Here is an 11,410-nt window from a genome sequence, read left to right as displayed (position 1 = left end):
GCGAGGAGAGGAGGGGGTGTCCATGAGGGGAGATCATGGGGGAGATCAGAGGTGTCCATGAGGGGGGATCATGAGGGTCATGAGCGGTGTCCATGAGGGGGGATCATGAGGGGTGTCTCTGAGGGGAGATCATGAGGGAGATGAGGGGAGATCATGGAGGAAGATGAGGGTTGTCCATGGGGCATGAGGGGCAACTGTGATGGGAGATCATAAGGGAGATGAGGGGCGGCCATGGGGTGTGAGGGGCAGCCCTGAGGGGAGATCATGGGGAAGAGGAGGGGTGATTATGGGGGGAGATGTGCAGTGGCCATGAGGGATGAGGGGTCAGTGACCACCAGGGCAGATGAAGGGTGGCCATGGGATGTGAGGGGCAGCCATGAGAGGAGATCATGGGGGTAGATGAAGGGTGTCCATGAGGGGAGATCATGGGGAGATGAGGGGTGTGCATGAGGGGATATCATAGGGAGATGAGAGGTGTCCATGCGGGAAGATGTGGAGGGAGATGAGGGGTGTCCATGAGGGGAGATCATGAGGAGATGAGGGGTGTCCATGAGGGAAGATGAGGAGCGTCCATGAGGGGAGATCATGGGGAGATGAGGGGTGTCCATGAGGGGAGAGGTGGAGAGAGATGAGGGGTGTCCATGAGGGGAGATCATGGGGAGATGAGGGGTGTCCATGAGGGGATATCATGGGGAGATGAGAGGTGTCCATGAGGGAAGATATGGAGGGAGATGAGGGGTGTCCATGAGGGGAGATCATGAGGAGATGAGGGGTGTCCATGAGGGAAGATATGGGGGGAGATGAGGGGTGTCCATGAGGAAAGATGAGGAGTGTCCATGAGGGGAGATCATGGGGAGATGAGGGGTGTTCATGAGGGGAGACATGGGGGGAGATGAGGGGTGTCCATGAGGGGAGATATAGGGTGTCCATGAGGGGAAATATGAGGGGAGATGAGGGGTGTCCATGAGGGAAGATGAGGAGTGTCCATGAGGGGAGATCATGGGGAGATGAGGGGTGTCCATGAGGGGAGAGGTGGAGAGAGATGAGGGGTGTCCATAAGGGGAGATCATGGGGAGATGAGGGGTGTCCAGTGAGGGAAGATATGGAGGGAGATGAGGGGTGTCCATGAGGGGATATCATAGGGAGATGAGAGGTGTCCATGAGGGAAGATATGGAGGGAGATGAGGGGTGTCCATGAGGGGAGATCATGAGGAGATGAGGGGTGTCCATGAGGGAAGATATGGGGGGAGATGAGGGTTGTCCATGAGGGAAGATCGTGTCCATGAGGGGAGATCATGGGGAGATGAGGGGTGTTCATGAGGGGAGACATGGGGGGAGATGAGGGGTGTCCATGAGGGGAGATATAGGGTGTCCATGAGGGGAGATATGAGGGGAGATGAGGGGTGTCCATGAGGGAAGATATGGGGGGAGATGAGGGGTGTCCATGAGGGGAGATATAGGGTGTCCATGAGGGGAGATCATGGGGAGATGAGGGCTGTCCATGAGGGAAGATATGGCGGGAGATGAGGGGTGTCCATGAGGGGAGATATAGGGTGTCCATGAGGGGAGATCATGGGGAGATGAGGGGTGTCCATGAGGAAGATATGGGGGGAGATATAGGGTGTCCATGAGGGGAGATCATGGGGAGATGAGGGGTGTCCATGAGGGAAGATATGGGGGGAAATGAGGGGTGTCCATGAGGGGAAATAAGGGAAGAGACGAGGGGTGAGAAGCCAGTGGCCATCAGGGGAGGTGTAGGGTGGCCATGAGGAGATGAGGGGCAGCCAGGGAGATACAAGGGGCTGGCCATGAGATGAGGGGACCACCGTGGTGGGAGATGAGGGGTAGCTGTGAGGGGAGGCTGCTCTGAAATGCCTCCACTCAAGGGCTGCAGCAGCACAGGGAGGCACCTGCCCTCCTCTGCGCACGTAATAACTCACTTTTCATTTTAATTCTCATTTTAAACAGGCACCGAGGTGACTTAGAAGCCCAAGTCTGAGGAGTTCGGGAGGAAATTTAGGAGCACTGCTGGAAATAGAAGGTTTTGGCTCCTGTTTGGGTGCGTTGGAGAAGGTACCTTGTTTTTACTGGGAGAAAAAAAAATACAGATACGTTGTCGAGAAATCACGTGAGGTTTTGTCTTTTATGTGATTAAAACCCCGCCCTGTCCCAGCGTTTTACCTCGGACAACGGCAGTAAAATCCCACCTACATTGTGTTTATTAGTTGGTGGTAAAAATACACATTTTTTTGGAGGCTGGAAACAGGCCCAGTGTTGGTACAGCAGCTCTGCCATAACAGATAAAGGGATAAAAGCAGCAAAATTAGGGATTTTTGTCATGGGGGCGAAAAGCTGAGGGTTTGAAGGGGGGGGGGGGGACAGGAATTGGGGTCATCCAATGTCCCCTCGGAATTCAGGGAAATTAGTGGGAGGGCCCATCAAGGAGGAACCAAGAGGTTCTGGATGTGGTGCAGGGATGCTCCGAGGTGGGATAAAGGAGAGTGGGGTGGTGGGGAGTGCAGGGAGTTGGGGGCAAGGGGAAGGGGATGATGGGGAACCCGATCCGTTGGGAAGGGGTGTGGGGAGCTGCAATCCCTTGGGAAGGGGGTGATGGAGGCTCCAGCTGCAGGGCTGGGACCCTCCATGGTGTGGGACAAGGAGAGAGTGGGGTGATAGGGAATCACTTCCCTTGGGAAGGAGGTGATGGGGAGCCCCATCCCTTGGGAAGGGGGAGCTCCATCCCTTGGGAAGGGGGTGCAGGGGGAGCCCCATCCCTTGGGAAGGGGGAGCTCCATCCCTTGGAGAAGGGGGTGCAGGGGGAGCCCCATCCCTTGGGAAGGGGGAGCTCCATCCCTTGGGAAGGGGGAGCTCCATCCCTTGGGAAGGGGGTGCAGGGGGAACTCCATCCCTTGGGAAGGGGGAGCCCCATCCCTTGGGAAGGGGGTGCAGGGGGAGCCCCATCCCTTGGGAAGGGAGAGCCCCATCCCTTGGGAAAGGGAGAGCTCCATCCCTTGGGAAGGGGGAGCTCCATCCCTTGGGAAAGGGGATGCAGGGGGAGCCCCAGCCCTTCAGAGGCAAAACCCTCCAAGACAAAACTTAAAATACCCCAAAACCCCCCAAAATAAACTAAAAACCAACCAACCAACCAACCAACCCACCCAGGCTTTATAAGCGCAAAACACCTTCAGGAAGCGACAAGAACCGACCCCCCCCGCGCCCGTTCGGGTGAACGGCGGAGCCCCGGGGGCTCCGGGGGGGGGGGAAAACCGGGGAAGAATCGTGGGGGGGGGGGGGAACCAGAGAGAAGCAGGGGGGAAGCGGGACGAACCGGGAGGGACGCGGGAAGCACCAGAAGGGCCGCGGGACGAACCAGGGGGGGAGGCGGGACGAACCGTGGGGCCGCTCCCCCCGCCCGGAGCCCCGCGGGCACCCCCGGGCCGGGCCGGCTGAGCCCGGCGGGGCCGGGGCCGGGGCCGGCGGGGGCGTTGCATTTCAAGGCAGCGGCGGAGCCAATGCGCAGGAAGGGGCCGAGCATGTGGGGAGGTTGTTTACACCAGCCCGGCCCCGGGAGCTTTAACCCGGCCGGCGGCGAGGCGAAGGCTCGGAGCGGGGGCTCCCCCGGGCGCTGTGAGTAGCGGCGCGGCATCACCCCCCCCCCCCCCAACACCCCCGCGTGGCTTCCTTCCCTCCTTCCCCTCCCTCCATCCTCGCCCGGTGGGGGGGGGGGGGAAGAGAAGGGGAAAAAAAAAAAAAAAAAAGGGGAAAAGAGCAAAAAAAAAAAAAAAAAAAAACCCAAACCAAAAAAAAAACCCGCGCGCGGTTCCCGCCCGGCCGCGGCTCCTCCCCGCCCCGCCCGGCCCGAGGGAGCCGGGAAACCGGGAACGGAGAGGGGGGGTCGGGCGCTTCAAAACAAGCAGCGCCGGAGGGGGAGGAGGGCGGGAGCCGCGCCGGAGGTAAGCGGGGGTCGCAATGGGAGACACTTCCCCCCCTGAGGCACCCCCCCGAATCCCCCGAGCCCCGGCCGGCTCTGCGTTGCCTCTCCCGCCCCCGGCTCTCCTCGCCCCGGGGCTCTGCCGGTCCCGGGGCGAGCACCCCCTTCCCGGAGCCTGTGCCCCCCCATCCCGGTGCATGCCCACCCTGCCCGGTGTCTGTGCCCCCCCCACACACACTCTGGGGCTCTGATGGTCCCGGGGCGAGCACCCCCTTGCGCGATGCCTGTGCCCCCCCATCCCGGTGCATGCCCACCCTGCCCGGTGTCTGTGCCCCCCCTCCCCCCCACTCCGGGGCTCTGATGGTCCCGGGGCGAGCTCCCCCTTCCCCGGAGCCTGTGCCCCCCCATCCTGGTGCATGCCCACCCTGCCCGGTGTCTGTGCCCCCCACACACACACTCTGGGGCTCTGATGGTCCCGGGGCGAGCACCCCCTTGCCCGATGCCTGTGCCCCCCCATCCTGGTGCATGCCCACCCTGCCCGGTGTCTGTGCCCCCCCCGCCCATTCCGGGGCTCTCATGGTCCCGGGGCGAGCACCCCCTTGCCCGATGCCTGTGCCCCCCCATCCTGGTGCATGCCCACCCTGCCCGGTGTCTGTGCCCCCCCCGCCCATTCCGGGGCTCTGATGGTCCCGGGGCGAGCACCCCCTTCCCCGAGTGCTGCCCGCTGCCGGTCCCCCATGGGCATCTTACCCGGGGGTCTGTGGCCCCTCCGGCCCGGTGCTTGTGCCACCCATCCCGGTACATGGCTACCCGGTGTCTGTGCCCCCCCCTCCCCATCCCGGTACATACCCATCCATCCTGGTGTCTATGCCCACTCCTGCCCGGTGCCCGTGCCCCCCACCCCACATTATCCCGGTGCCTGTGCCCACCCTGTGTCTGTGTGCCCCCTTCCCTCCCCCCAGTCTCCGTGGATGCCCACCCCTGCCCGCTGCCTGTGTCCACCCGCCCTTCATCCCGGTGCATTCCCCCCCCCCCATCCCGGTCCATGCCCACCACCACCCCCGGTACCCTGTGCCCCCTCCCATCCCGGCACACGTCGCTCCCCCCGGGCTTGCCCGGTCCGTGTGTCCCCCTCCCTCTCTGCCTCCCTCCCTGCCCGTGCCCGTCCCCCACCCCTCGCACACGTGCCCTGCCCGGTGCCGCCCTCCGCGGCAGGCCCGGGCACCCTCCTCCTCCTCCTCCTCCCGTGCCTCCAGCCCTGCCATCTTCCCCACGTGCCCCGCACACGGGAACACCCGCAGTCCGTGCCATGAATCCCTGTGCCTGCAGTCCGTTGTTCCACGAATCCCTGTGCCCGCTCCTCCCGGGCGCCGGCACCGCTCCCAGAAAGTGCCAACTCCCTCCCTTTCCCTTCCCGGCTGCCCTCGCTGCCGGCACACACACCCCCCCCCCCGGCTCTCCCCGATGCCTTGGGGAAGTCGCTCTGCCCTCGCCGGCACCAAAAACATGGATATGGTCAGGAGCGTGACCTCCAAATGCGTTTTCCTCCGGAATCGTTTCCCTCCGGAATCGCCCGGCAGTGTTGGCGAGCGTTGGCGTGGATGAGGGTCAGGGAGCCTTTCTTTCCCCGTGGTGACACATCCCTGGGCATGACCCAAGCTGTGAAACGAGGTGGAATTAGGAGGAAACCCTTGGAAGCGCCGGTTTTGTGTTGTTGTCCGGGAGCGTCGGGAGTTTGGTTCCGACTCGGGCTGAGCAGATCCTCGTCGCCTCTTGGTTTGATACAGGCCCAAACTCTGTAAAAATGAGAGATCCCTGTGGATGTCCCTGTGGATATTTCCTTTCCCAGTCACATGGGGCAGGAGTGCGGTTTGCAAAGAGCTCCGGGATATTTTGGGATGAGAAGGGGCTTTTTGGAAAGCAAGAGCTGGGAGAGGGAAAAACTGGGCTCGTTATCGGGTCTTGGCAGCGTTTGGGGTCTGTTGTAGCCCGGACTTTGTGGTCCGGGTTGTTGATCTGTGGCAGGAGTTAGGCTGGATTTGGGGAGACCTACCAGCGTTTATCCATAAAAAAAAACCAGGGAAAACCGGGGTGTGCTCCAACTGCACGTTCTCTGGAGAGGGGATTTGCGCCGGTGGTCCTGGTCGTGCAGCAGGGAAAGCAGGAGCTGCCTTTCTCCCGGCAAACCCCGGGCAAACAGGAGCCGGGATGAGCACTGGGACACCCTCCCCGCTTTTACCACGTCCCCTCCTTGCCAGTCCAAGCATTCCTCGTTTGCCAAACGGGGCTCCCGCTTTCCCAAAGCCGGTGGGCACAAGGGGCTGACACGAGGGCTGACGTTTTCCTCCCCCCTCCAGGCTCGAGAGCTGGAAAAACGCCGGCCAAAAAATACACGCCCGGCGTCGGAGCAGGGAATAATTTGGGATCTGTGCCGGCTCTGACCCCTGCGGCGCGTGATTGGGAACAGCTGGGAGGGCTCCGGAGGCAGCGTGGCCTCCCCGGCTCCTCCTGCCTTCCCAGCTCCCGCTCCTCTCTTCTCGCTCCCGTGTTTTGGGACGTGGATGAGGAGAAGGATTTTTTTTTTGGCCTCGGTGTTTTCTCCCCACCCCGGGCGCCCCAAATGGGATCCGGCGGTTCAACGGTCTGCCGGGAGCAGATGTGGCTCCGAAAAGTTTGGGAGGGTTTTCCTTCCCCCCTCTCTCTCTCCTCCTTCCCGCTCCATTCCCGGGCCGGAGCGGGGGGGGGGGAAGGAAAGGAAGAGGGAAGGCCAAGAGAAAGCCCGAAGGAAATGAGAAGCAGCCTCTCCACCTTCGGCGCTGCCCTCCTGGCTGCCCGCCAGGAGCTGCCTCGGAGCCGGCGGGAAGGGGGCCGAGATCCGGCACCGTTTTCCACACGCGGCGATTCCCTGAGCCCTCGGGAGCGCGGCTCCCGAAATCCCGGGATATCCCGTCGCCGAGGTTTTCCCGGTGGATACGGGAGGAAATGTGTGGGGTGGTCGGTGCCGGCGGAGGGACTTCGCTCTGGGATGTGCCACCGCCGTGTCCCCCTCCCGGCCTTCCCGGTGTCCCTTTGGATGAGCGATTCCCGCATGGACGTGTCGTACCACAGAAAAAAAAACCAAAATGGGTTCAGGAACACCCCGTACACTGCGAAATCCCGAAATCCGGCGTATTCCCGGGAGGGGCGAGATGAGAGGGAAGCCGGGAGAGCGGCCGCTTTGATCCCACTCCAGAGGGAAGGTGCCGCCGGCGGCAAAATCCCTGCGGGCAGCCCTGGCACGAGGTGCTTTTCCCTGGCACACCTCTGATCCGCTTCACACCCTGTCCCGCTCTTCCTGCTCCGTTCCTTTGCGGCTCCCCCCCCACCCCCCCCAGTCGCTGTTAATTTTCTACCCGGGATTCCGGGGCGGGACGGAGCGAGCGGAGCGCGTTCGGTTATCCATAAAACCCGCCTGCAAATCCCGGGAAGTCCTTTGAAGCGGGATGTGGCTCGGAGTAACCTTTCTTGGGACGGCTCCAGAGGAACAGTGAGCTCCCTGCTCTGCCTCTGGGAAGCTTCTCTCAGCCGAGATAATCCCGAAAAACCCCCAAAACAAGGCGGCATCTGCCACTGAAATGCTGTCACTCGGTGACAGAGCTGCTGGAGCCGTTGGAGCCGTTGGATTTAGCAGGGATGTGGCTGGATACATCCCATTCCCGGTGCCTGGAGGCAAAGTAGGTTAAAGATCATCACAGAGAAACACTTTGGGATAAAAACGCCCCTGAGTCTCCCTTTTCCAACAAAGCAGGGCAGGAGGATGCTCCCGTTTTGTCGCCAGATCCGCGTTGGGAGAGCCGGGCACGAGGAGAAACCTTTCCCAAAAAAGGGGAGCATTGGAATGCCAGCTGGGAAGGGGTGCTGGGTTTTGCTGACGGGAGAGTTTTCAGGGCAGGGAGTTGCAGGATGTGCCGGGCACGGGCCCAAGTCTGGAGGTCAGGGTTGAAGCGGGACCGGCGGGAAGAGCCGCGGCGGCCTCGGGATCGTGCGCCCGTGGCGGCGGCTCCGGAGGGAATGTAGGCTCCCAGCGCTGTCCTGATGCATCCACAGGCTTTCCCTTGGGCTGGCTCATCCCTGGTTTGTCCCCAGAAGGATTTAGAAGCGACCACGAGGGCGAGCTGCAGGTTGATGGGAGCTCATTCCCAAGGAATTCCCCTGGGAGGGCAGGGCTTTCCCGGCTCCCGTCGTGGTGGCGTTGGGAAGACACCGGCTGAGCTCCGTGGTCCTTCTCCAGAGGCAACTGGTGACTCTGGCAAGTTAGGTTTGGCCAGTCACTAGTAGTGTCCCTCAGGGATCACTCTTGGGCCCAATCCTGTTTAATATCTTTTTTTGATGATCTGGATGAGGGGATCAAATCTGCCATCAGCAGGTTTGCAGATGACACCAAACTGGGGGGGAGTGTCGGTCTGCTGGACGGTAAGAAGGCTCTGCAGAGGGACCGGGGCAGATGGGCCGAATCCAAGAGTATGAGGTTCAACGAGGCCAAGTGCCAGGTCCTGCAGTTTGGCCACAACAACCCCGTGCAGCGCTACGGGTTGGGCACAGAGTGGCTGGAGAGCAGCCAGGCAGGAAAGGGACCTGGGGGTTTGGATCGACGGGAAGCTGAACATGAGCCAGCAGTGTGCCCAGGTGGCCTAGAAGGCCAATGGCATCCTGGCCTGGATCAGGAATAGTGTGGCCAGCAGGACTTAGGGAAGTGGTTCTGCCCCTGTACTTGGCACTAGTGAGGCCTTGCCGTGAGTGCCGTGTCCAGTTCTGGGCCCCTGAATTCAGGAAAGACGTTGAGGTGTTCAGAGAAGGGCAGTGGAGCTGGCGAAGAGTCTGGAGCACAAGTCCTGTGAGGAGCAGCTGAGGTAACTGGGGTTGTTTATCCTGGAGAGGAGGAGGCTCAGGGGAGACAGAAAAGGAGGTTGTAGCCAGATGATCGTCGGTCTCTTGTCCCAGGCAACAAGCAGTAGACAAGGGGACACGGTCTTAAGCTGTGCCAGAGGAGGTTTAGGTTAGACATTAGGCAGAAGTTCTTCACAGAAAGAGTGATCGGGCACTGGAATGGGCTGCTCAGGGAGGCGGTGGGGTCACCGTTCCTGGAGATGTTTGAGGAAAGACTGGCTGTGGCACTGAGTGCCACGGTCTAGTTGACAAGGTGGTGTTCGGTCACAGGTCGGACTCAATGATCTCGGGGAGGTCTTTTCCAACCTGGTTGGTTCTGTGATTCCGTGACATCCCCGTGTTCCTCTCCCCCCTCAGTGCCATGGCCACCGCGCTGTCCCGGCGTCTGGGGAAGCGCTCCCTGCTCGGCACCCGCGTCCCTGCCGACGGGATGCAGATCCCGGGATTGCAGCCCGAGCCGGGCCGGGCCCCTGCCGCCCCCGAGGACGGATCCTGCGCGCTCTCCGTGGAGGAGAACAGCCAGGCTCCCGGATTCCCCGGCCTCCGGCAGCTCCACTCCGGGCAGCAGGTACGTCCCGGGCTGGTGGGATGTGCTGGGAAGCTCCTGGGTTCTCCTGATGGGAAATGCAGCGGGGATGGGCAATTCCCAGGAATCTTTAGTGGGGATGTTGTCGATGCTCTTGGCCCTGGCTGTGTTTGAAGGGTTTGGGCCGTGCCAGCTCAAGCAGAGATCCATCCCCTCTGGAGATGTCCCCCAATCCCAGCCAGGAGTGGGGCTCCAGAGAGGAGGGAGTAACACCTGGTACTTCCCTCCTGTTTTCTCCAGCTGTCTGAGGTTGAGGGAGGCGGTTTTGATACCTGAAGTGGCTCCCAGTGGGCTTCTCTCCCGTGAATTTATCCCACCTCCCCATAACCCACCTTTAAATCCGAAGGGAAGTTCCCTGCTCAGACCTTGGAGCTCAGTCCGGGTCGAGGGTGGATGGTTTGGATGTCTGGGATGAAAAAGGGAGGAGTGAGGTGGGAATGCCCCCCCCCCACATTCCATGTGTCCTGGGCTCCTGATGCTCAGGAGGGCCTGGCCTTGGCCAGGACACTGCCTGGGATATGGAATAGCAATCGCTCTTAATCCCACTGGAGCAGTTCCTGTTAATTCCTGGCCAGGCAGCGCCGAGGAGACGTAGATCCCAAATCCTGGCTGCTCCCTGTGGATCCATAAAAACCCCTCTGGGCAAAAACTGGAGGGCCCCTGAGTGGTTTTGTGGCTCCTCGACACAGCCTTGATCCACGCACGCCTCGATCCTTGTTTTCAGGAAGCAGGGTCAGGATTTTCCGTGCCTTGATCCTTGTGCCGATTCCCTTCACCTTGATCCTGCCTCAGGAGGGCTTTTTCCACCCCAATTTCTGCTGGAGTGTTTCCACCCCAGTTTCTGTGTGTGTGTGTCCATCCTGTGTCCATCCTTGGCGTGACACCCGTGGCACTTCCGTGAGGAGATGCTCCCGTTCCCAGAAATAGCCAGGGACACACGGAGAGTCCGTCGGCACGGATACGTTTCCCTTAGAACAGAGATAGGATCGGGCTGGTAGTGGTGGAAAAGTGCCCATCAAGAGGAGTTTGGCACTCTGGGAAGGAGGAGGTGAGGTTTGCACATCTCCTTTCCCTGCCTGAGGGAGCTGGGAGTGGAGGAGCCAAGGTGGGAATTCGGGATCGCTTCGCCCAGGAAGTCTCCGCTCCCTCGTCCCCCCCCCCTTCCAGGTTTTAATCCTTTTGGTAATCGTGGGAGTCCTTGGAGGGGGATGGTGTGGGAATGAACCCAGAGCAGACAAATTCCTTGGAGAAAAGTCCGCCCAAAGCCACAGCGCTTTTGGAGCAGCTGATTCCAGCTCGGGAATTCCCTCAGCCTGGGATTGCTGGAGTTGGGGGGGGAGCAAATCTCTTGGCGGTGGGTCGGGATGAACCCTGGCCACCCCTCTGCTTTGCTGGGACATCAGTCAAGTCCAAGCCCTTCAGGACAGGATCAGCCTTCATCCTAAAGCCTTTTCCTGCGGGAAGAGCAGGCGGAGGGATCCTTTGGGAGGACACGGATGCCGGGCGATGCCAACCCCCCCCCTCGTGCCTTTTCCAGGTCCTCATCACCTCCAACGGGCAGGAATGTGAGCAGGGGAAGGTGCTGCTGCCAGAGCAGGGCTCGCAGGGCTGCTGGAGGGTGCAGGACACGCTCCAACCTCCCGCTGAGATCCTGCAGAGATCCGTGTCCAGCAGCATCGACGTTCCCAAGAGGTCCGTGCCTCCCTGTGCCTTCTCCCGCTGGGATCGCTCGGCGGGAGAGGGGCTCGCGTTTTCCCGCCAGCGGGTGATGCCATGGACACACCTGGGATTATCCAGAGGGTGGTTACGTTTAGGATTAAGGGGGATTTTTAATTTATTCTTTTTTTTTCCCTTTCCCATCCTTCCCGACGGGAAGGTCGCTGGAGTTTGGGGGGGGGGAGGGAGGCGAAATTACGGGTCGGGATCTCCGGGGTTGTATCCGGTGCGGTTCCTCCGCTTTTCCCTCC

At 61.1% G+C, this 11,410-nt stretch overlaps 1 protein-coding gene across 1 annotated transcript in view; it reads left to right on the top strand.

The window, feature by feature from the left end:
- Nucleotides 1-3,593: 3,593 nt before the first annotated feature.
- The window catches only part of ZNF395 (zinc finger protein 395), a 9,280-nt gene continuing 1,463 nt past the window's right edge, over nt 3,594-11,410 (top strand). Inside the window, exons 1-3 of the mRNA XM_032682260.1 lie at nt 3,594-3,627; nt 9,215-9,425; nt 10,981-11,135. Of these exons, the coding sequence (XP_032538151.1) occupies nt 9,219-9,425; nt 10,981-11,135 (362 nt within the window). The 5' untranslated portion in view covers nt 3,594-3,627; nt 9,215-9,218. The remainder of the gene's footprint in view (nt 3,628-9,214; nt 9,426-10,980; nt 11,136-11,410) is intronic.

This window comes from Chiroxiphia lanceolata, chromosome 3, assembly GCF_009829145.1.
Source record: "Chiroxiphia lanceolata isolate bChiLan1 chromosome 3, bChiLan1.pri, whole genome shotgun sequence".
NCBI classification, from domain to species: domain Eukaryota; kingdom Metazoa; phylum Chordata; class Aves; order Passeriformes; family Pipridae; genus Chiroxiphia; species Chiroxiphia lanceolata.
The sequence above is the reverse complement of the archived record's forward strand: the minus strand, read 5'-3'. Positions and strand labels throughout refer to the sequence as shown.